At 27.1% G+C, this 26,851-nt stretch overlaps 3 protein-coding genes across 7 annotated transcripts in view; 2 read left to right on the top strand and 1 right to left on the bottom strand.

Annotated features, from left to right (window-relative positions):
* Positions 1 to 2,798, top strand: part of LOC129964163 (uncharacterized) — a 49,165-nt gene extending 46,367 nt beyond the window's left edge. For all 5 annotated transcript variants that reach the window (XM_056078891.1, XM_056078875.1, XM_056078884.1 and 2 more), the window contains exon 2: positions 843 to 2,798. In XM_056078891.1, coding sequence (XP_055934866.1) covers positions 850 to 1,536 — 687 coding nt within the window. In that variant the 5' untranslated portion in view covers positions 843 to 849 and the 3' untranslated portion in view covers positions 1,537 to 2,798. The remainder of the gene's footprint in view (positions 1 to 842) is intronic.
* Positions 2,799 to 9,462: 6,664 nt separating this feature from the next.
* On the bottom strand, positions 9,463 to 17,723 carry LOC129966415 (mitochondrial import inner membrane translocase subunit Tim9-like). The gene is made up of 4 exons (XM_056080839.1): positions 17,711 to 17,723; positions 16,261 to 16,314; positions 13,561 to 13,656; positions 9,463 to 9,765 (listed from the first exon to the last, which is right to left on the bottom strand). Exons 2-4 carry the CDS (start codon positions 16,309 to 16,311, stop codon positions 9,628 to 9,630), a joined length of 285 nt encoding a protein of 94 aa, XP_055936814.1. The 5' UTR covers positions 16,312 to 16,314; positions 17,711 to 17,723; the 3' UTR covers positions 9,463 to 9,627.
* Positions 17,724 to 18,375: 652 nt separating this feature from the next.
* LOC129964976 (wings apart-like protein homolog) overlaps positions 18,376 to 26,851 on the top strand; it is a 29,276-nt gene continuing 20,800 nt past the window's right edge. Inside the window, exon 1 of the mRNA XM_056079146.1 lies at positions 18,376 to 18,652. The gene's annotated coding sequence lies outside the window, so the exon portion shown is untranslated. The remainder of the gene's footprint in view (positions 18,653 to 26,851) is intronic.

Below are 26,851 nucleotides of genomic sequence, written 5' to 3'. Positions count from 1 at the left end.
TCTTTATGATTTTTTATTATTTAGCCACAGATGCGTAAATTTTTCTAAACAAGACTTAAGATGAAGGTAAAACTACTACAAAAAATTTATTGTAAAATTAAATTTTTAATAAAAGGTAATGACATTTAAAAAAAAATATATCTCCATTAAATAAAAAAAATCTAAATATTTTGTAATAATTACTAGATTATTCAAAATTAATTAATAAAAGCTTAAAGGAAAGTTATTTAGGAATTCATCACTTCATAATGTAGTCAAAAGTGGAGCCAATACTCTCTCGGTAAGTCATTGTGGCAGTATTAAAATCAAAACAACCAAAGGTAAATCTTTATTAAAGAATTAGAACAATTTCACTTTTATTTTTTTCAATATCTAAATATAACTCGGTTTATTTAGCTTGGTACGTTATATTTAAATTCTGCATCGACAATTCAATACAAGTTTATTTTTCTCCCGCTTTCAATCCGACGCCACTGATAAAAATCGCACTTAAGTGGGAAAAACTTGAGAGGGAAGAACAGAAAAAACATTGTTTTCCTGTGTTGAGATGCACACTCCCTTCCTGGAATTTACCGATTAAGATACCGCTGTTTTCTGAATTCCAACTCTCTTATGCTTTTTGCGACTTCTTTATGAGCGAGGAAAATTTTTTTCAAAAGTTAGAAATATTTTTTTTAGAATACATTTATATGAAGAATACCCTTTCTATATAATAAGCGAAAAAAAAAAAAAAGCTGGATCTTTCCTAGTATATTTTCACAATTATTGGATATATTATGTATCTGGCATCTTAAGAAATGCTATAAACTGCTCGTTATAATTTATTTTCTTTTCTTTTACAGATCAACCATGCTTTCTTCTGTTGTTCTACTATGGCTGTTTCTGATAGCTGTAACTGCTGAATCTTTCAATTCTTTTCACAAATACACACCGACCGAAAAGTCGGATATACCTTACGAAGACAGTCCAGTTCCCAAGCCTAGGAAACCTCCGACACACATCAGCGAATTCACCGATCCCAATACGGGATTGAATCCTTTTTTGGATATAGAGGAAGGTCCAACTTCGGCAGGAAGAAATGTGATGAAAGATGAAATATTAGAAGACCGCCCCTTTCTTGGTTTCGATTTAGTGGAAGGAGACGCACCGGATCGTCGCCTGAACTTCGACACCCCCAAGGAATCTTCAGAAGATTCGTTTGTTCATAGGTGGCCACCTTTCGAAGATAACATAGTCAAAGATTTTCCCACAACGACTATCAAATACGTTTCTGAGACGCCTCCCACAACAACAGATTCGTACGTAACCACATTTGATGAGCCTGTTTTTGACATTGAACAACACACAGATGGCCAGAAGATTCAAAAAGCTGCTACAAGTTCTGCAATTTCTAAAGACTCTCTGATCTATGCATCGGCTACAGTGGCTGTGGTGGCGACTTTGGCGCTTTTATTTGGCGTCTGTTGGTGGAGGAGAAAGTTGAAAAGGACTTCGCAGTCACCCATTGCGGCTGAAAATGGTGAACTGAAATGCTAATTTTTGTACACTGTGAAACAAACTAAAAAAAATGGATCGCATTTTCAGTCTCTTCAGTACAGATGTGATATAATCCCCCTTTTCATTTGGCGAATCCATCTCCATCCACCCCCTTCCCTTTTTTTTTCTGCTTAAGTTGGCTGCTCATAGGTCATAGCATAGGGTCTCTATGACCTTTTTTGTCACCTAGCATATCAGCCAAACGGGATTATATTGCATCTATTCCAGTCTTCATCGATGAAACATCTCCATTAGTATTTATTAGGAGACGATGTACAAAAAGTGCAATAATGTCCAAATGGAATGTCTTTCAGATTAAATTTTGCAGTTACTTGATGGGATGAGATTTTTCGAGTAAGAGGGACAGAATGGACAAATTATTTCAATTATTTGTACAAATGAAGAATTTTTACTAAGCTAGTAAATAAAATGTTCGTAAGAAAGACGCATTTTTTTTTTTTTTTTACTTAACAACCCTTTTTTTTTTAATACAAATTTAAAAATAGTATACAAAGATCTATTCAGGGTTGATAAATAATTTTTCACAATGGACAACAAAGTGTCATTAATGAATGAGAGAAAAAAAAAGAATTAAAATAATAATAAAAATTCTTTTAAAGTACAAGCATTTATTTTGTAAAGGAATAAGTAGTTCGTTGCAAATGCATTTAAACATCAAGTCATTAAATATACAAATAATAATAGATTAGATATTTATTTGTTTATTCTGTTTGATTTGAATATTTAATATTTTAATTACTCATTCAATTTTATTGAAACTGTAACGATGATTTTCTTTTCATCCAAATTTTTTTTCTCTATTACACATTAATTCATTAATCTCTGCTGCGATAGAAGTTCCAACTTCAATTTTCATCAGAATCTGCCCCTAGAACAAGTCCTTCTATCATCATCATCAATTATCTTTCTTTTTACTTTCTTTCATCAATTATCTTTTCTTCTATTTCAACTCTTAGTTAATAAATACTACTTGAGTCTAGTACTATATACATTATTTTTTTTTCATGTTTCTTTGTGCACATATTAAAGATACGTTTGTCAATGACGCATTATTTTGAAAACCACAAAGACTTAAAAAATGTGACAAAAACTCATTGGTACTTCGGATTTTACAAATAATGTTACCAACAGGCGCAAATTAAAGCGCATTAACAAAAAATCTGCATCACAAATCACTTATATACTGTATATTTTGTGTACGTTTCCATGGTATTGGAAATATGCATTGTATATTATTAATCTTATTGTACATTATGCATTTGTAAATGAAGTAAAAAGTATTAGAAGTAAAATGTGTTTTGTGTTATTCTTGTTTGTTTTATATAATGATAAATTAAGCAGTTGATCATGTTTTATTTATACGTGAACTATTATATTCTACAAAAGAAAGAAACATTAAAACCTGTTATTTAATAAAACATATTTTTAAATAAGCTCTTTCCTGAAATTTTAAAAATGAAAATCTAATTGCATTGCAGATATTTATTTAGAAATTCAATAAACTTTTTAAACACAACTATAGTAAATTAATTATTCACTGAACTTTTAAAATTTATTTTGCCATTTAAAGTTCTTAAAGTACAATAAACATTTTTTCCCGCTTTTGGAATTAATGAGAAGTATTATATATTTATATCTGTAAAATTACAAAGAAAATGTACTTAAGCTTCCGAATAAACCTTTAAATTTAAAGTTATTGAGTATATCAATTTGAGTTTTAAAAAATGAACAAACAAATAAATAAATTTCTTTTCCTTTTTTTTTTTATATGACGATGCCTAACAAACAACATTTTATCCGTTTTGTATTGCAAACGGCATTTAAACAATTTGATTGTGAATTGCTCTTCTTTTTTCATTTTTGTCTTGCTGTAAATGCCCATCTAAGCCATAATAAAATATAGATTTTTTTTTCACTTGAACTAGAATTATTATTTAGATAATAATCCTATTCTCATAGATAATTTTATTACGTATATGAAATAAATAAATGAACGTTATGCAGAATTTTGTATGTCATAAATTATTCATTATTTAAACATAAATAAGCATGTGTTAGTAGTTTGTCTAGCTAATATGTTTTCTTTTTTCGTGTATGCGAGAAATCTAGACATGACATATATGTTGATAGAAAAGATCGAGTTGAAAAAGTTATCAACACAACAATTGAGGTTCTTCGCTATTTGTTCTAAATGGCGAGCCAACCTTGTTTTTCAAAATCTTTGAGTTTTAAGATCGAAATATGAAGTGGTGATCCCAGCAAATAAAAAAAGTGAATAAACAACTAAAATCTTGCTAGAATTATTATTAGATAATAATCCTATTATTATTAGATAATAATCCTATTATTATTAGGCTATTATTATTAGATAATAATCCTATTATTATTAGATAATAATCCTATTATTATTAGATAATAATCCTATTATTATTAGAGCTAGAATTATTATTTAGATAATAATCCTATTCTCATAGATAATTTTATTACGTATATGAAATAAATAAATGAACGTTATGCAGAAATTTGTATGTCATAAATTATTCATTATTTAAACATAAATAAGCATGTGTTAGTAGTTTGTCTAGCTAATATGTTTTCTTTTTTCGTGTATGCGAGAAATCTAGACATGACATATATGTTGATAGAAAAGATCGAGTTGAAAAAGTTATCAACACAACAATTGAGGTTCTTCGCTATTTGTTCTAAATGGCGAGCCAACCTTGTTTTTCAAAATCTTTGAGTTTTAAGATCGAAATATGAAGTGGGGATCCCAGCAAATAAAAAAAGTGAATAAACAACTAAAATCTTTCACTTTTAATATTAGAAGGAGGGGGGGGGGGATACAATGTTTCATAGCTATCTATTTTTGTCGCAAAAAGATTTTCCAGAAGAATTTACTCAAGAGTAAAGTATGCGAGTGGGAAAAAGAAATTGTCTAATATTTTATTTAAAATACTTTGAAAACAAAATTTTATTTTTAATTTTCAGGCTCTGATATATTACAATGAAACCTTACTGCCTCTCAAAATGAAAAAAGATATCTGTCGTTCAGAGGTGTTGATTGTTATAAAGAATTTTCATTTTTAGAAGACATTAAATCAAGTGTTAATTCAAAATTTTTGGACAGGGAATTTTAAAACACGTAAAGAAAGAAGCGGGAGTCTTTTCTTTTTACCTTTCGCGTATACTTAGGTAATCACCACTCTTTTCTATCCTTTTTTCAAAAATTTTCTCCACATATAATGGGGTTAAGATAGTCTGAAGAGGGGTACGGAAACTTAAATGCCACGGCAGACTTCTCTCCCAATTTTCACTTTTAGAGAAGCAGTATGGTATATTTTTTGCATTGCAATGTAATAAAGAAAATCGAGTATGATTTTGGGCGTTTTCTTTTCAACCGATTGCATTCAAAAGCTCAATACAAATCTACAATTTTGTACTTTTATTCACAATGGCATATCAAATTGCATTTATCTAGTCGTTGCTTTGTTAAGTTATCGTATTTATAGAGTGAAAATACAGACAGACAATTATATAGTCGTTCCGTTGACGGATTTACTCCAACATCAACATTTCTGATAAGTACAAAATTTTATTTATCCACCTCTTACATTTTCGAGTTATGATGCTGGCATATACCCGGACAGACATCCCTTAGCGGCATTTCGCGCAAAAATTTAATAGAAATCCACTGATTTGGGACTAAGATCGATATCTTAAATTTCTCGCTCAATACCTTTTTGAGTTATCATGTTGCAAGACAGAATGGCGAACATATTCCCAAAAGTACTTTTCATGATCTAAATATGTCATAAAACATGGAGATTCATAATAATATTGAAGTCGAATTCGTTGACGATTACAATAATTTCTCTTGATACACAGTCGCTACAAGCCAAACTCGGACACCACAGGGAAAAAACTTGCTCTGCCAAAATATTTTAGCTAAAATGAATTAGAAAAAACACTAAAAGGTTTTTTTGACAGTGAATTTATTGTACAACTGAAAGCAAAGTCAAATAGCGCTAATTCATAAATTATAATTAAAAACTTAGCCATAAAATTATAATTTGTGAAAAATTGTGAATTATAATTTGTGAGTCCGTAAGTCAAACCCGGACATCTCACAATTAAGGGCCAAATAATTGCAACAGTGGGTAAAAATTACTTCCATCTTTATAGTTAATGTTAAAATTGTTCAAGGAAATTCCTCAATTGTGTTATTTTTATTTATTGTGGAATTAAATGATAATTTAATTAAAATATCAGGGCAAAGTGACCAAACGAGCACTGAGTTAAGAAAATTGGCTATTAAGCTTGCTGAAAATGGAAAGTATGTGCTAGAAATATCAGATATTGCCCGCAGAAGTCATTCAACGTTTAATGACAGCATAAAATGCTTTAAAACCAATAAGTTGGTGGAAGATAAGCTTAATACAACTCGCAATAAGATTTTCAAAGAAGCAGATGATCGATATTTAATCAGAAAAGTAAAAGCAAATCCATTTCTTAGTGCACCAAACCCATCTATTATTGCTAAAAAGGAATTAGGAAAAAAATTTAGCCCATGAACAATATAAAAATGTGCACCATAAGGCAGATCTCAATGGGGGGAAAATCAGATAAAAACTTTTCATAAGTAAGCGAAATCAGAATAAGATTTAAATTCGCAAAATAAGAACTTAAATTCACAAGGAACATGAAAACAAGCATTCTTCTTATTGAAAAAATGTCTTATTTACTGGTGAGAGCAAAATTCGACATTTTTGGACCCGATGGCAACCTTACGTCTGGAGAAAACCGAAGAAATTTGCAACAAAAAATTTTTTGTAAGCAACTGTGAAGCATGTTGGTGGATCAGTATTGGTCAGGGGCTCGTCCTCACCTACTGGCCGAGGAACCCTGCATTTTATTGAAGGGAGAATGGATCAGAATGTATACCTAGACATTTTAAAGAAAAATTTGCGACAATGTGTGCTGAAACTTTCTCTTGCCAACAACTGGCGATTTTATCAGGATAATGATCTGAAACATAAAGCTTATCGAGTGTGTTCCTGGCTTCTATATAATTGTCCTCATGTCATGAACACTCCACCCCAAAGCCCCGATATAAATTCCATCGGAAATTTATTGGAATATCTGAAGAAAAAAGTCTGGGAACACCCTATTTCCTGTAAAGATGAATGGAAAGGAGTATTTTTACAGGAATAAGAAAATATTGAAATTAATTTTTGCGAAAAAAATAATTTATGCCTAAGTGTCTTAAAATGGTTAGAAAAACAAGGACTTACATATAAAACAATTATCCATTTGAAATAATTACTAGTTTTTAAAATTTTCTTATCCGTCCGAGTTTGGCTTGTGCATATTTTTTCTTTTCTTTTGCTTTTTGCCATAATTTCTGGTTAAAATGAATTAATTTATAATTTTTGTTATTTAATTTTATAATTGCAATAAATATGCCATTGAAAATTCCTTTAACTAAATTTCTTATCATTTTTATTTTACAAATTTTGACTTCATTAGTATCTTTTCTTTGATGTCAGAGTTTGGCTTGGAGCGACTGTACATGGGAGCAAAAGGTCTTTTAACGCAATTTTAGACACAATTCGTGCAAGTTTATCCCAAAGTGTTATTCTTAGTCTAAGTGCAAAAGAAAGCCACTTTTGATTTTCAACTCATAATTTCACTTAATGATGATGATGTATTCAGTGCTTTTGGCTGTGGAACCTTTTTTAGTTTTTTTTAATGCTTTCTTTAATATATATTTTGTATCTGTGTAATTTCACTGATGTCTTCTGTCATAATATTCTATCTTCCTTGTAATGACTTTCCATGTCCTTTTCAACTTGTCGAAATCTATTTCCTAGTGATTCCTAAAACCTCCTAAATTTTCAAGAATTACTTCATAAAATAATCTAGAAAACGAACGTTCAAACACTTGAATGTTGCTATAAAAATCCATTTTGCAATGTTCTTGAAATGTAACTTTTTTAAAATCAATTTAAAAAACTTTTTTTTAGAAAAACACTTTGATTTTATTCCAACAGTATTAAAATATATAAAGTGATTTCATATAATTTCTGTCACATGAGATCAAACATTATTTTTATAATGGTTATTGCTTTCATAATTATAATTTTTTTTTTATCTTTCATGTTTTATTTTGTAAATTGTTTTGACGAAATTGTCCATTTTACAGGTTTTTCCAGCCATTTAAAGACTTCATTTAATAAGTTTCCTAAATCAAAATTTTTTTTCTGCACCAAACCAGAAATTTATACTATATATAATATGATAATGGTTATTCACTTTTTGCTTCACTTTCTAATTATTCATTTTTAATTCTTATCTTTCAGCCGATTTTTTATTTTTACAATGCTTAAAGAAATAGGCATTTTTTATATGGGGGGGGGAGGGATGACAGACATTTAAAATTTCCAGTTTTTAAGAAAATTTTCAAAAATATTCGCATTTGCTATGTTTCATAAATGATTTTCAAATTTCCTATGTTTTCCCGATTCACTCTGCTGTAACAGACCTGGGACTTCATTATTTCTGATGAATATTTCTCTGTCATTTGACAGCTTTGCTAAATAGGGCATGGAGGTTATGGGCAGCAAGAAAGGAATAATTTCTACTTTCTGTCCTCGACAGAAAATTCCTACCGTGTAATAAATTGCAGAATTTTTTTTTTTTTTTTGTAAAAAATGAGGCGGGATAAAAAAAATAAAAAAAACCCCACGAAATCTGCTATTGCAAATTTCAAGTTATCATGCGAGAGAGAACATTATTATTTTTTAAATCACTGTTTGTCTTAACTGACTTAAGTTATTAACCAGTTTAAAACAATCACGTGACTATCAGATTACTCATGCGTTGATATTTAGAAGGGGGAAAAAGTGAAAAAAAAAAAAATTCCCATCTCCCCATCTAAAAAATGCCTATTTCTTTAAGCATTGTAAAAAAAAAAAAAAAAAAAAAAAAAAATTCTATCTCAAAATCGGTTGAGATCCAAAACTTTTACTCAAGGCCAGAGTTTCCCCACCCCTTCGAAAATCCGTTTAAATTGGTTTGGAATGATCACGTGACTATTGTACTGCGCAATCGTTACTTTTTTTTTAAAAAATGTTTCCACTCCATCTTAAAATATTTTTGAGCTCCAAAACTTTTTTTGCCAGCTATAAAAATTGAAAATGAAAGTTTTTATATATATATGTATATATATATATACACACACACTCTTTTCGATACATTCCTTTGTTTTCTTCTCTGTGCTACTTCGGACGATAACTTCTTAAGATCCTGCCCTTTATTGGCTAGACAGGGGAATCGGGTACATAACAGACATTCGCATCAAGTTGTAACTTTTTGTTGGCGATAAGTTCGCTAAATATAACAACCTTCTTTATCATTTTCTAATAACCGTTAAAGCGAAAAATTAATGAATCAAAAGCGATGAAATGCCAATTTTCTGCCCGCACATTTTGTGGCTTGAAAAACCTCAAACCAAAACATCACGTTCTCACATAATAAAAAAAAAAGCAGAAAACCACGGAAGAACGCATCCCTGTTTATGCTTTATTTCAAAAAAAAAAAAAAAAAAAGGGGGGGGGGGGGGGGCACAGAAATTCGTAATTTTTACAGTATTTCTTTCTTACATTTCAATCTTAACAACAAATGTACAATTTTGAAAGCCCATGCATCCGATATTAACAGTTTAATCGTTGGGGAAAGAAATATTATAGGCAAGCATGATGAGGACTAAATGTGAATAGTTCACTAACATAATTTTTGTGATGACAAACGTTTACATGTACGCTTTATTACATTTTTATTTTAAATCAACATTATTTTTTAAAAGTATAAACATTTTCCATAATATTAAGTAATTTACTGCAAACCTTTTATACAGACATTTCTTTTATTTACACAATAACACTAAAAAATATGAATAAATGATAACAGCATTTATAAAACTGCTAATGAATAGAGTGAACAGTTTTCTGAGGACAATTTGTTATTAACAAACACAGTCCAGCAAAATTACATTCACTAAATTATTAAGTATTATAATGGTAAACTGCCTGCTTTTTTGGCAGCAGCTATAGCATTTTCATTAGAAAGTATTTGGAATTCTTGGAAACGCTGAGATATCCTTTGATTCATCTTCATATATTTTTCCATACAGTTGAGAGCACATCTATCCTGAAATGAAAACAAAGTAAGTAAATATTCATTCATCCATTAATTTTGATGACAAGCATTTTCGGGAAAATAAATTAAAATTACATAACAGAAAATTAGTTGACAAAATTATTTGTGAATTCAAAATCTAATATTATATTAAATATCGATATATTATTAATTTTAAATTATATATTAATATTAAATATCGATCTATCGAAATCATGATCATGAATAATAGTTCATGATGAATCACGATGCAATAAATCGATGCTCACAATTAATTTGCGTTTTCGATTTAGTTTTGGTTAATGGTTAGTGTAATTTTTTTTTTGCTCTTCATTCTTTTTTCCGTTTGTGCAAAAACTTTGTTAATATTTTTATAAATATGACCATTTTCTAATATATAAAAATACTTGTTTTAAGCATGTCATTTTGGAATAAACTTTTTTCTGTTCTCTAAGCGAATGATAGCATTATGAAAAAATAATTGCGGTTATCAGAAAGCTGTTGACTGTCCTTTGTTCCTAAATATTCATTTTCAGAAATAAAGGCAAAAAGGATTAATTCAGAAAAAATCCGCCATTGCTTACTGAACTTCTTTTAAAACTAGTTTGAGAGCTCGGTCGGTCTTGAACGAACTTCCGATACTTATAAAATTTTCGATATATGTTGTATTTTCGACACTTGCTTTTCTGCAGTATGCGGTTTTATTTTCTAAAAGTGCATAATTTTTCCTTGTTTTATATCTTTATAAAATGCTATTTTCCAGTTTCATTATATATTTTTTATCATAATATTTTTTTTTATATTTAAAATGAAGATTATTTTTAATGAAAACATTTTACTACTCCGATTTATTTCACTTTATGTGATTGGATTATATATTGCGCTTTTTTCAAATTTTCATGCAGTTTAAAAGAGTTTTCTTTTCTTTCCCTTTTTTATTCATGCTCGTTTTTTTTTTTATTTTCAAATACACAGGTACTTTGAATTGATTTAAAAATTCTTTCATTCAAATGATTTAAGAAATTTTTTGTGAAATTATTATTTTTCTGTTTTTAATGTAAAGATATTTTAGAGGCGAATTTTCAATCTTTTAAGAGTTTTTTTTTTGTATGCTTTTTTTTATCCCCTCTTTCATTTTAATTTTTCATATTTAATTTAATTTTTTTTTCATTTCAAATTTTATAATATGCAAAAATGTTGATAGAATACTTAGAGATAAAAGATAATTAGCTAGAATTTTAATATTCAGAAACACAGTGTTGTACCTTGAGTGTTATTAATTTTTTTTATATTAATAATGATTTTTAATGCCATATTTTTTTATTTGCTCATGATCAGGACTTTTTCTAAAATTTTTAATGTATTACATCATTTGTCTGTAAATAAATTTACCCTCGATAATATCTGTTATCAAGGTTTTACTCATTTTGGAATTACTATTTTTCATCTCTTTTCGAATTTTGAAATAGCAAATTGAATGATTAATTTTCATTTATATAACAAATCTATTGTTAAAATTTTAGTGCATATTTAAATTAAATCTGCCAATAATACTAAGATAAGAATAAAAATTTATGTAATTCGTATACAAAATAAATTTTTCAAGACATCATATGTAACATGCAGACATTGCTTTGGCATTGACACATATTATTAAAGGAGATATGAAACAATTATTTTCTAACTATTTTTATTCAAAAGAAAATAAATATTTTTATTATATACATTGAAAATTCTTTTTATTATATTTATTATCTTTTTATTCTGATCTGTCAATATGTTAAGAGATGCTATTTATAAATGATAATATCAAGATATAGTGAAAAATACCTTACCTACCAAATTTGGCACATATATATTTAGAGGTCAAAAATGTGCACCTTGGAGCAAGCATTTTTTTTTAAATTTTAAAATAAAATCTCAATTAAAAATTAAGCGAAATTTGAGCATTTATTTGTGACAGCTTCTAAAAATATTATTGCATGAAAATGGTTTGTACATCAAGTTAAAGATCAAAAAATTATCTTTTTAATGATTCTAATATTATAACTAATAAATTAAGTTTCTACATTTAATGAATTTTTGAAAAAATATTTAAATCTTATTTTTGAAAAATTTATTTCACACAAGATAAAATAAAAAAGTAAATTGTGCGAATAAGTTATGCATGCAAAGGAAAAAAATATCTTTTATCAACGCATTGCCATCATATTGACGAAATCTCAAATTAAAAAATAAATAACCTTTTATTGCAAATTAAACTTAGAAAAGGGTAATATTCAGCATGTGTCCACATGAAATATATTTTCTAAAAACATGAATGAGAGAAAAAGTTTTCTGTGTCATTTAAAATAGCAATATTATTAATTCAATTTTATTTAATCCATACATTAATATATACAGGATATCCGCTCCAACCAGGCCCTGACAGCTAATTTCTAAAACGTTATTAATTGGCATATATTTTTAATAAAAATTGTCTTAATGAAATAAAGAATCATATTTTATGCAGTTTGAATCAATAAATATTCGGATGAATTAGGATTTTAAAATTTTTATACAGATCCTTTGTTCTGCGAGTCAAATTTAATAAAATATTCTTGAGACACTAATATTTTAAATAAATTTAAAAAAAAAATCAAACCTTTTACAATTAAAGTTCATTGAGTTATGAAAATTTAAATGTCTCTTTCTATGAAAACAGTTGATTTCAAACCTCTTTATTGACCATCTTGAAGAAAATAGCCAATTAGCACTTGGACTTTCCTCGAGGCTAGTTTCTAAAATGAAGAAATTGCTGATTGTCCTAAATTAATGATATTCAAAGTTTTATAACTTGATCACAGAAGATTTAAACATTAGATCGTGAAAACAATTTTATTAAATATGATTTATAGGATTGAAGGACTGTATAAAATTTAGACTTTATTATTGTCTTTAGAAATCCATTTATTGGTTAAAACAAAATATTATTTACTGCATTTAATTTTTTGGAAGAAAAAGCTGAATTTTATGATAACATTTTTATAAAATAATTTTTTTTTTTTATATATTTCATAAATTATTTTTAAAAATTCTGTGGCACACATCTGTAGTCATTTTCTAAAAAAATATGCTTGGTTTCAACAAAAAAAGTTTTTATAATTATTGAAGTTTTATCCCATCCATTTCATATTCAAACAGCAACTGACAGTACAATGAACGAAATATCATAAGACTTCTATAATAATAAGAGTTATGTGACTGTTAAAATTGGAAGCTTTGAAATATTTTGCCAAAGAAACTGCTAAGAAACCGAAGTACATAAATATTTAATTGATAATTTTAGAAAGCATTACTCTTGGTGAACTAGCCAGTTGCCAAAGGTGACTACTATAAAATAAAACATAAGGATAGGGGAAAAAATTCTTCCATGAATTTGTTTGGTACGTATAAAAGTAATAAAAATTGTGCATGAGGCTTGGATTGTGTTTGTACATAAGGAAATAAAATTTTCTTTTAAAATTTAGTAAAATATGCATATTTCATTATTAGAAGTTACCTTCTTAAAATAAAATTTTATTCTTAAAAAAAATTGCTATTTCTTCAAAATTTGTGTACTATGCTTTTTAATCGAATAGAAAAACTTGTAATTGTATCACAATCAAATTGAAGAATTACGAATAACAGTTAGTTGAATTGTCATACTGGTAACAAACTCCAATGCATGATAAAATAGATTATTGTGGAGGAAAATTGCATAATATACTAACAGAATTAATTTGATTAAAAGTTTCCAAACTAAAGAGAAAAGAAAGAACTACTTACTTCTTTATCTCTTACATGCCGTACAGTAAAGTCATGAACACAATCACGGAAACATCTTTCTGATAATTTATTATATGATATAAGAAAGTCTCGAAACTAAAAGTAAAAAAAAAAATTATGGCTTTATTAATATACATCATGTTAATTTGCATATAAAAAAATTATTAAAACCAGAAGGATATAGTGTTTTAATCACACACACACCTATTAATAAACCTATATTACTAACTTTAGATGGAAATGAAAAGGAACTTTTTATTTATCTTATTTGCACGTTACTTTTATTACTTTATATTTATGTTATTTAGTTATCTTATTGCAACTAATAGTTATTTGTATTATGAGTTTCATTTCTTAGTCCATGTTTAATAGCAGGAATCTTTATTCCCTAAAATACAGAACTTCTAACTGGTGATGAATGAAGAACAGCTTCTGAAAATACTTGATAAAGGAAGTTCATATAAGAGTTTTTCTTTATTTAAAAACCTTAAAAGTGCGAGCCTTAAAAAGGGTAATTTTAAAGCCTTAAAAATGGTACATTCTGTTCAGAAAGGTAAATTTAAGTAAATTTTTTAAATTTAAGTCCCTTTACAGATTTTAATGGAATTCTACATGTAGGAGGGAGTTCAGAATACTCCCAAATTAACCAATAATCAGAAGCAACCAAATATGCTGCCTAAATCCCATTGGTTAACAAAGATTGTTTATTTCCATCAAAAATACTTACATGTAGACCCTCAAACCTTGTTATATACTAATCACAAAAGATCTGGTCTATTGGTAATTTCGTCCCAAAAATTATTAATGATTGCTACTTGTTTTAGGAATAAGCCAGTAAAAGCTAATGAAATTATAAGAAATCTCCTAGCAGGGAGAATTAATTTCAACTATCTTTCTATTTAATATCAATAATATGGATTTTATAGACCCATTTTTTAGTAAAGTATATAGCCCAAAGAAGAACAATTACTTGTAAAATATGTAAGACAATTTTCATATGCCTTTTAACTAAGATTGTGCATTTGGAATTAGTGATAGATTTTACTAGTGAAGCATTTAATTTTCAGGCACAGTAGGCAATTCCATAATTTATTCAGATAATGCAACAAATTTTATTGGTGCAGAGTATGAGTTGAATACTTGAATAAACATACTTAAGCAATCATTTCAATGAACATTCATCAACATATTTAGCTACTGAAGAAATAAAATGGAAATTAGCATCCCTAGTTCTCACTTTAGATAATTATATGAAACTGAAGTTAAATCCATCAAATTTCATTTTAGGAGAGTAATAACAAACACTAAGTTTTTAATTAAGGGATTTCTAACTACTATATCTCAAATAGATAAGATTTTAAATTCCAAACCAATGGCATCCCAATTTTTTGGACCTACTGATTTAAGTGCATTAATGAAGGACACTTTCACATAGGACAATTTATGACATCAATAGTCATAATAGGTCATAAATAAACCAGATAATTGGTTCTCTAGATGGCAAAGACACAATGAATATAATTCCAATAATTTGGAAATAGCAGTATGATTATTTAACCACTTTCAACAATACTTAAAATGGCAATTGAAAAAAAAAAAAAATTAAAAACTGGATCTCATTTTTACAAAAAAGAGGATAACCTTTTTACTTGTAAAAGGGTTATGGATAAAGTTAAGGATGTTATTTCTGGATCAGAGGGGAAAATTCATATTGTTAATGTTTAAACACAATCGGGTTTATACCAGCAAGGAATTTCAGAAATTTGGGTTTTAGTCAATGGAAGATAATGAATAGTGTTAGCTTTTTTCATTCCTTATTCTAGTATAAGTTTATATTGCTTGTGCTTGCATTATATTAAAATTTGATTTAAGCAAATTTTACAAGTGAAATTTTGTATTGATATTAATATTATTTGTATCTTGAAATATTATATATCATCTTCATTCATGTAATTTAGTTCACATTGCGAACTAAATCCCTTTGTAACCCCTTTTTGTAAATATCAAAATCCTCTTCGATAAGACTTCAAATGCACACTAAATATTTTTACTCTTTCTTTCTTCTTTTGTTTTTTTAGCTGTGTGGTGTAAGCTTTAGCTAACTCAATAAATACAACTTTAAAGTCCATCTTTCTCTTGTGCATTTAACAAGGATAAACTTGAAATGCAGCAAGACATATACAGAATTGAAGGTATAGATTTTTAACACCATATCGCCTGCACACTAATTGGGATTCTTTTGTTTGGTACTGGTAGGTCTGATTCAGATAATTTTAATTATCATTAGATCAAATAATTTTTGCAAGATACCCATGTGACATGTCTCTGGGATTTATCCAGTACTTTTTACAGGATATCAATATGGTTTCACTGTGTGGCATAGTGTTAAGATGAATCATTTAAAATATTGTTTTTTTTTAGAAATAAAGTGAATAGGGGAAAAAAATCTTATAATTACAAAACAGAAAATATTTTTAAGCTTAATAAATTAACTGAGAACAAACTAATTCCAAATTTTACACAAAGACCAACTGATAGAAAACCTAACTTTTACGACATAGATTATTTACTATATATTTTAAATGCTGCTGAATTAACGGAAAAGCACACAAACAGTATTTATAAAATAATGCCAGTTAAAAATTATTTAAAAAAAAAAAACATTGAACAGAAATTTGAAAAGGCAATATAATTAATTACCTGCTGTATTTGCTCAGCTTCTGTCATAGTAGGCTCTTCAGTAGCAGACATTTTCTAAAAAATTATATAAAAATTTAAAATAATTATTTAAACAAAACACAAATATCAGAATCAGTTAAATAAATTTTAAATGAATTATCCTACTGTGTTTTTTATAATGTTAAATTATAATGGGATTAATTACACATTAATACAATATATATTGACCTCAATTTTAAGAGCAGAGTCAGTTTCCTATGTACATAGCTTTAAACCTGAAGACAGACATTAAAATTTCAGTTTCTTTAAATTTTAATGCCTGTCATCATTCCCTTAAAAGAAAGATTCACTCTAAAGTTTGTTGTTTATAAAAAATGAGATATACTTTTAAATAAACCACATAATAATCCAACTAATTTAAAGAAACATGATTGGAAAAATAATAGAAAATATAAATAAAGTGCTTTGAAACTCAACTCATATACACTATAATACTAGAAAAGTTAAATATAAAGATGCTTATTTTACAACATTTTTCTTTTAATAGATTTTTTATTGTAAATAATTTATAAGTAATGTTAAAACTTTTTAAAGTATATTTTAAAATGTACTTGAATTTTATGCAGGCAGTTATTTTTCAAGTGTAAAATTGGTTATATTTAGACACCATCAAATGCTTGACACTGATTAATGATGTTTACATTCAGCATCAATTAATTACATCATTCTGATAAATACTGTTATATTCAGTTTCTAACCCGACACATAACAGAAGCTAATCAAAATTCTAGCTACACTAAGCAAACTGAAAACCATTCCCTTTAGTCACTCAATAAAAAATTAATGTTTTGAAACCGGTTCAAAAACATTACAAAAGCTTTTTTTTTTTTTTTTTTTTTTTTACATTATGCATCTTCTATTGAAGATTAATTGCATAAACTTTTGATATTAGTTTCCATTCAGTGGCTATGTTTTGGAGATGGATACCTTCGCTCGTAAAAAGGTTGATTCTAGCACTTTATTCTAACTTCTGAATCGGACTTGAACACCAAAAATTACAAAACTATATATATAACATTAATAGTAATGTAGTACCGTTCACTTTACTCTGCTTAAAGCTTTGATAAAAATTAATTGAGGTTTTAGAAAAAGTCGGCATTTAATAAAAACGCCTCTACAAAATAAAGTTCAACCAATCAGTTTAATCACCAAATCTGCATGCTATCTATACATTATTTGATGTTTAAATCTTAATTTAAAAGAAATGTGATTTAGTGAATCTGAATTATCTGCCAATTTCTAGGTACCGGGACAAAAATTAAGATGTATTCGAATAGACATTGGCCAACTATTATTATATAGATTATGGTAACTAGTAAGGTTTGAAAATTGAATTCAATCTTATAAGAAGAAATTTAAACTACGTTAAAAATTACATACGAAATTGGAAAATCTAAACACACGTTATTACATTCACTTCAGAAGTCAACACTACCTTTCACAATAACATTTGATTATTTCCTTTCACTTCTTTAATGTTTAATTATGGTCGCACATAAACCGTTAAGTAAATACATTATACATCTAAAGAGCTGTGCCCAATGATTCCTTGCAACTAAAACATTCGCTAAGTAAGAATGAAAGATTTTCAATAATCATATATTAAAACTTCACGTATCAACTATAATCGTTTTCATTTATTTAAAAGGAACGTTAGAACTATTTGTTTTCCTTCCTTCCATGATAGAAATGTACTTCTTTTAGTTTAAAATATATATATAATACTAAATTTATAAAGAATTCATTGATGTTTGATACATATTGAATTATTTTAATGTGGACATTCTTTATTTTAAAAATGTTTGCTCATCTCACAATAACTTTATTTTCTGCTTGAATAATCTTAAATCGTTTTCGGATAAATCAGGAGCGATATTAATTCATTTTGGCATTTTTATTATTCATTCGACTATCTATTCTTTTTTGTTTCAAAAATTGGTTGGATTGTCTTTCCAAGAACTTCATAAATTTAATAAATCACTTTACATCTGTCTGGAATATACAGAAGCAATATTAAAACCTCATTGTAATTTACATCGATTGGATTTCTGCGCAATCGGAATCAAAAAATTTCTTTACACAAAGTGAGGTCAGTGTAATGGCGGTTGCAACGTTGACCAAATTGTTTGTAAATTGTTGTTGTCATTATGCAATTTCATGTAATGTGTCGAAGAAGTAAATAACGATCAACTCTACATATAGAGAGAAGTGTTGGATAAGTGTCTTAGTTTTGGTGATTGCCTGTTTTTATTTTCCCAAATGTACTCATTTGTGTGGGATAAATTGAAATCTTGTCTTCGCTTTTAAACGAAAGAAACACGAAACCTCCTCTGTGACGTTCATGACCTGTAAGGTAAAATGCCTTTAATTCTTTCTTTTAACTTTCAGTAATGTTTAAACAAGTTTATAAATATACTAACGTGTTGTATAACTTATCTATTGTATTATTTATTGAGATCACTCATTTTTCAAAACCTAGTTCTGTAAGGAATGTTAAATGTGGTAGCTAGACTGTTAAACTCTTGCATTAATATATATATATATATCCGTATAAATTTAGATAGATGTTTCTGTGTAGTATATATGTGTTCAAAAGTGTTAAAAAGAATTTGGGTGAAGAACACCGCGAACTGTTAATAATTGTTTGTTTACCTCTTTCTGATTGTGGCGATCCCATATCCTGTTTGACTACAAACGGAAAATTTCTCGAGCGCGCTTTCCGTTTTATAAATATATATGAAAATAATAAATTATAGATTTATTTTTGATAGTATCTGTAATTTTTAACTATGTGATTGTTTTAAACTTGCGTAATGTGTTTTGTAATAATATTCAACATGTTTTGAAGAACATCAACATTTTATGTACAACTGCATTCAGTGTTTTTTATCTTGAATGTTGTTTTCAAAAATTAACAAAATTCGTCTTTTAGGAAGCTTTTATACTTAGATATGTTTACAATTAAAATGATGTCATTTTTCTGAGGATCATTTTTTTATAATTTAAAATCCGAAAGTGTGTTGGTTATTTGAATGAGTTTGTTGCTGTTTATGTTTAAACTTTTGAAAAGTGATTTCTTTCACTAGAAAACATATTATTTTTATGTAAGAATTTTGAGATCTTTTATATTTTTATTAATTTTGAGATTTTTTTTATACTAAGCCTAATTAAAATTTTTGATGTACTTCTTGTGTGACAAGATAAAAAATATTGAGTAATCGATATATTATGTAAATGAAAAGATAGGCATATCTTTCCCAATTTAAAGTTTTACTGTAGCATTTGTTTTTTTTTTTAATGACAAGAGATTTATCAGACAAATATGTCATTCTTGAATTCATGTTTATTGAAATTAATATAAAATTAATAATTACGTTCTGTTATATAAATGAATAGAAATTGTTAGTAACTGAAGATAGTAGTTAAAAAAAGATTATACAAAGAAAAACATGTGATAATAACAGTTATTTTTAAGAAATGTTGATTCAACCCATTGAGAAATATTCGGATGCGCTTGCTGTCAATACTGATTTAATAAATTTAGATTTCTTTATATCTATATAAAATCTAAGATTCATTAAAAATTATTATTAATGTGGTATCTATCCCAATCATCACATTTGCATTATTTAATACAGGGCCATCCTGTATTAAATTTTTAGTAATGCATGTCCATTCCTTGGCAGTCAGTTGCCTTCTGATTATTACTCTGAAATCTGATTCTTGAGGAATTTTTGAAGTATTCTTTGATATTTTATTACATAATATATTCGTGTAAAATGAAACTGAAATTACATTAACAGTGATGTTTTTTCATATTAATAAATGGCCAATTATTAAAAGTGCTAATTTATGGATTTTTTATCGACATTTAACATCAAATTAGTGTTATAATAAAATAGATAAGTATAATATAGTTGAAATTAAAGTATTGTATTTTGATTTTATTGCATTCTTTCATGGTTTCACAATGATTTAGGAATCGTAACATTCAAAGATGTGATAAAAATGCATTATCGATTCATTTATTCCAAATTGTATTTTTTTTAAATTTATGCTGAGTGCTTTAATTATATATGACATGCTGAGTAATTCCTCTGCTGCTTTTATAATTTTTTTTAAAGAATTGAATGATTTACAAGATAATAAAGAAGTCTTTTTAATAGTGATAAATAAATAGTCACAGTAGTCTTTATAAATAAATGTAATGAACCAACAATAATATTGATAGTTACTAATGTTAAATGCTATATGCTATATAATATTGATTCTCTTTCCTGAAGCAATATTATTGATAGTGCTTTGTGATATAATCTTTGAAGTTTGAATGTAATCTTTTATTTTGACTCACTCGAATCATAGCATAAAAGTGTTAATCTAAAATTGGATTATTAAATTTGTTTTAATTTTGAATGTAGACTAGAAGAAAATTTAAATTTTTAATTTACTGTAGTTTGCCAGAAATCATTATTATTATTTTGTAAAATATTCTTGTTTAAAAGTTGTCAGTACAAATTTAAGAAGAAAGTAAGATGGTTTTCAATACAAATTTAAACCAGAAATAACAAGCTTTAATGATGCAGCATATGATATTAGTTCTAGAGAAGGGGGTTGATAACTTATTGCTGTTTTATAAATTAATAAATAATGTATGTTTCATAAGATAAATTTAGATTTAAAAAAATCTTAATATTTCATGAAAATAGCTTGTACATTTTACCGTTTCTGTTTAACTTTCAGTCTTTTCTTTGGTGACAACAGTGGATTCCCAAAATTGTGAATTAAAAATATTGCATTCAGTTGTGTGTAAACCAAATGAAAATAATGCAACATTAGGTTCTTGTTTGCTTCTCTGTTGATAAGACAACCTTATTATTTTTAATTTAATCACTTGGAATTAATTTTAATGATTTGAATTGTTCACTTTTTAGTGATATTGATCAAACAAATTTACACTAAAACCAGCACATTTAAAAATTAAAGAAGTGTGAAACTCAAAATTTGTATATCTTAGAAAATTTAGAAGCAAAAATCGACTTTTACAATATAACATATATTCTCTGAAATAAATCTCAAAAAGAAGGATCAAGTTATTATTGTTATGTGGAATAGCTTACCTGATTTTTATACGCTTTTAAAAACATATATTGTTTCAACACGTTTTTGAATTTTATTAAAAATCAACTTATAAATTGGTTGAATTATGCTAATCTGCCATCTTGTTTGAAAATGAAAGCAACAGAGTGCATTGCAGATATTAAAATAATAATATAACATATAAAAAGTAATATGAACATAAATTTTGATAAACTTCTGAAATTCATGACTGGAAATATCATTAGAAATAAAATGTTTTCCTTTTATGAAATATTTATTCATATATTTAAGATATTATAAGATGGAAATTATAAATTTCTGATCTGCAGGGAATTAGGTTGTACTGCCTCTCAGTGAAAAATTAACTTTTTACTTATAATAAAGGCTGAATATGTGTGTGTGTTGGTATTCTACAGGCTGGACTGTTTGATCTAGAGCTACCAAACTTGGTATAGGAATGTGCACCTTGTAGTGATTTTTTTTAAAATTTTAATTTAAATTAAGCGAAATGTTGGTATTTTTCAGTGACAAAATCTGAAAATATTATAGTATAAAAATAATTTTTACATTTTAATATTCAAAAAATTATTTTTTCCATAATACCAGTTTTTTAATGTATAATATATTATTTTATTTTTAAAAATATTTTCAGCGTAATTTCTAACAATATATTTTTAAAAAAATGAGAAGCATGTTAGGTGTGGATAGGAGAAATTAGCTGTTATCAACGTGATGCCATCACATTGACAAAATTTAAGATTAAAATATTAAATTAATTCTTAATACAGCCAAAACCTAGAAAATTGTAATTTTCAGCACATGTCTGTAAGAAATGAAATAAACATGCTACATATTTTCGAGAGGGTGCGTAGCATCATGAAAAGTGCTTAAATTTGAAAACCATTTTTAAGCACCTTTAAAGTGCTTAATTTTCAGAAAAGGTTCTTAAAAAGTACTAATTTTCTCATGAAGTGAAGAAAGCGTTTTGTTTTGTTTCCCCGTAAGTTGAATATGGCAATTCAAAATCATGGTGATAAAGGCTTGTTTACTAGATGTATCAAAAATGAAAACAAAGGGAAGAATTCTAAGAATTGTTCCAAGGGTTCCAGCATATATTAAGATATGATTGAACCTTGATGATTCTTTTTTCCCCCTCTCTTTCTTTTTTTGCACCCCCTCTTTTTTTTCTTTTTTTTTTTTTTTTGTTTTGTTTTTCCCTCTCCCTTTTTCTTGAACAATGTGCATTGCCAATTATTAAAATACTGGAATAGTTATCTGGAAGGGGCAGTGCAAAATGTGTACTATGCCAAATTTCGTTTGAATGACCTACTGTAGGTATTCATTATTATATTGAATTGTTTTTAATTGTGGTACATAATTGCATTAATCAATCGCTCAAATTCTAGTATATGAAATTTTAACTTGACACCTTTAATTTTCAATGATTGTAATATCTTTTGTGGTATTTTTTTAATGTCCCTATCCATTTGAACACTTTTATTTGTTGGGCTAATCTTGCCTTTTTTTTTTTTTTTTTTTTTTTTTTTGACTAAGAAAAAAGAAGGTATCTGGTAATTAAATATTTACAAAAAAATTTTAAAAAAGGTTTTTTTAGAATTTTTTTTTTTCAGGATTTAGGTTTTATCATTTTATAATGATTTTTTTTTCTTTTTATAACTTTTATAGAAATTTTTTCCAAATAAAATCTCTCTTTTTATATAAAGTCTTGTCCTGAGCAATGCCCAGCATTAAACCATTGATGTTAAGAACATGAAGTTTGAGAAGTTATTTTTTGGGCATTAGAGGCACACTAAGAATGGATTTCTCAAACTTTTAATTCGAAGTTTAATTAAAAAATAGAATTTTAATGTGTTTTCATATCAAAGCATATTATGGCATAAAATTATTTTAACACTGTTTTAAAGATTAAAAAGGAATAGCTTTTGAATAATTAAATTTCTGTGGTTGAATGTAATTTTTAATTATTTTTTTATTCTTAGAAATTAGTTTTGGACAATGCAATATATTGTCTTGGGTTGGCTTCAAGAAAGACATTCTTAAAGAAAGCTTCAATTGGCGTTTTATATTGCAATTGTCAAAAAATTCGAACTCAAGATTTTAATGTATCTTTACGTTCCATACCTCCTTGAATTCGAAAACACATTTTCAGAAAATATCTGTCTGTGAAAAGATAACAAAGAAACACTTTGAGCTAGATGGGTTAAATTTGATATGCGGTCTTCACACCAAACTTGTAGATTTTGATCAAATTTTCAGCAACATCCATTTAGAGAAAATCTGTTTGTCTGTCTGACTGTTCGAATATAAGTTAGCATGGTAACTACAAAATGAAGAGAACTTACTTAAAATTTAGTACACAGATTTAGTATCTATTGTATAAACATCTGTCAAATTTTGAGAAAAATCTAACAAGGGGTTCGCCACATGTCCAACTGTACTTTCAGAAATATGTAAACACGACGACTTAAAAATATAGGAAATTTGGTATGTAGTTTTGTGACGATAAGTGTAGTTTTCAGTCAAATTTATGTTTTAATCTATTGGAAAGAATGCATTTAAAACTCAAATTTGTTTTTTCGAATACTTTCAATCTCATGACAGAGATTAATCCCAAAACACTTGCCAACAATAACTCTATAGATAGAAACAGCAAAAATATTTAATTCACGCCTAGTGTTAATATTCCATAATGTAGGCCAATGTCACACAAGGCATTTTTCTACAATATTCGAGAAAATTTCGTGGAGACGCTTTGGCTGATTTATTTCCGTTTAACTTCTAACTACAGAGCTGATTGTCAAAGCATTTTCATTTCTTCGGAAATTATGTATATTGTTTCTTCTGCAATTTTTTTTTAAGTAAGAATTTTTGTTTATCGATTAAAAAGCAGGTTTTCATTAAATTTTAGGAACGTTAAACGTTAAAAAAAAACTTTTACTACACTTTTACTACTAAAAATAAGAGTCGATAAAACAATTTCTTTATAGTCTGATCATTTGTAAACACTACTAGTATTTTCTATTAAAAATGATTTAAAAAACTTATTTAGAACATGACTATTAAAAATGATTTAAAAATTTCATGATAGTTTTGCCAGTTATATGATGATAGCCATATGAATGCTTTAGTTCTTAGCTTTATAAGATTGCAATTGAAATTGCTTAATAGAATAAGTAAATGCAGGAAGAAATTTATTCTTTCCATCCCAGCAATGTTGGATCTTAATTGTTGTTGCTTATATTAAAATCTTGGGTTATGTTGAAAACAAATATAAAATAATTGGTCATGCTGAGCTCCTACATCACTATTGGCATTTTCAGAAATGTTGTATCGATTTCGTATTTTATTTTAATTTTAAGAAAAGTTGAAAAAGATCTTTATTGCTAATCTTTTAAAAGTTGATTTAATTTTTTTGGTATTAATAGTTTTTTTCTTCTCATTTTTATGATCATTTCTATGCTTTTGTCAAATTTAAAAAGGCATAATTTTAAAATAGAAGATGTTGTGCAAATACACAAATAAATATTAAAATAAAAAAAAAATATTTAAAACTAATTTTTAAGATTTTTTTTTTCAATAAAAACTTTGTATTATTATAAAATAGGGGGGGGGGGAATACTATGCTTTGAAAAAATGCAATTTATGTGTGCCTACTTATACAAAGGTGCATAAAAGTACTTAATTTTTGCAGCAGTTTTTCACTACGCATCCTGTTTCTAGCTAGACAAGTGTGAGAAAAAAATTTCTGTTAACTTTTGAAATATCTACATTATATTGAATATGGTTGAAAATGATTCTTTAGGCCTAAAGGACTATATAAAATTTACACTCATATTTTCATATTTTTTACTGTCTAAAACAAAATAAAATATTATATGTTATTTAAATCCTTCTGAAAGGAAGAATGAATTTTGATAGATTAGAGAAATTTTTATAGAATTTAAAGTAAAACCTGTAAACACTTAATGAGTTTCCTTCCCGAAGAAAGAGTTATAACTATGGTCATGGGAGAATCAACAGATTTTCTTGATCTGGAAAATATCACAGAAATTCATACAAATATCTTAAACTCAAATAAAATTGTTGACTATTTCTGTGTATCTGAAGCCTAATGTCAAAATGATTATAGTAACAATAACGCTGGACTGCTATCTTTCAAGGATATGGTGACATTTTGGAATTTCATTATGATATTAAGAGCCTAAATTGATGAATGTAGCTTACAACAACTTTAATGAAATTTTCGGAGAGATCGTTTTTCGCTTTTCAAAGAATGGAAAGAGTTAATAATTTTGGTTTGACCTGCTCTTGAAACCTTGTAATGATGCCATATCATTGTTAAAAGTGATAATACTTTCCCATTACAATAGTATTGTACTGAGAGAAGTTTGATCAATAAAGATTGTCTGTAAGGGAATACGAAAGAACAAGCATTCATTGGAGAAAATTCACAAGTCAAATATAAAGAATGTAAAGAAGGGGGGAAGGAATGAAGTGGAAGCGTTAAAAGAAAAAGGGATGTAGTGTATCAATTTAAAGAATTAAAAGTGGGGGGAAAAAAAATCTTAAACTGGCTCAAAAAAGAGAATCTTAAGAATTCAGCAAAAAATTGCAGGCTTCTAAATTTTGCAAAGAAGTTTTTAAAACTGTTTTGTTTACTTAAAGCAGTACCGATTGTTTTAAATCAAGTGATTTTTTTTCGAATGTAAATAATCTATGTTACAATTTTAAATTTAATAATTTTCATTTTAAGTGTAATAAGCCAGCATTTGTTATTTGTTACTGGAGCTACTTTCTGTAAGTTAGTATCTTATGTCCAGCATTATTTATTATAATAAATAAATGAATGTAAATGTTTTTATATTCATTTATAAAAGAATAAATTTTTGAGTAGAGCTATTAATTTATAATTTGTTGAAAGAAAAAAAAAATTTGAAGTAATACTTCGATAGTTTCTCTTGTTTAAATCTTTCCTAAAATGCATATTATTAGGTATATATTATTATATACTATGATGATATTTATGCTACAACATTTTGTTCTGGTATTTATGCATTGTTTTAAAATTAGTACTGCACTGTAGTACTAGAAACTTCCATTTGTGAAGAGAGTTAAAATGATAATTTCATTTAATGATCATTTTGAGTAACAACAGTAGATATGGTCTTGTTTTAAATTCAGTAAAAAAATCAAAGCTTGAATTGTTTTATTTTCATGTGCAGTTTATAAATGTCCTGCAAAGATGTTTATACAAATTAGAAAATTATTGATATATGGATAACAGATTAAATTTTACTGGGACATCATAGACTTCAATTTCTTTTTAGGGTTAATAGATAGGGATAGATATAAATTGAATTTGCACTACTAGAAATAACATGGAATTTTAAACCTTTGAAAAATCATGCTATAGAAGAAAGGATTCCTAGTGTTA

Source organism: Argiope bruennichi, chromosome 1 (genome assembly GCF_947563725.1).
Source record: "Argiope bruennichi chromosome 1, qqArgBrue1.1, whole genome shotgun sequence".
Classification (NCBI taxonomy): Eukaryota; Metazoa; Arthropoda; class Arachnida; order Araneae; family Araneidae; genus Argiope; species Argiope bruennichi.
The sequence above is the reverse complement of the archived record's forward strand: the minus strand, read 5'-3'. Positions and strand labels throughout refer to the sequence as shown.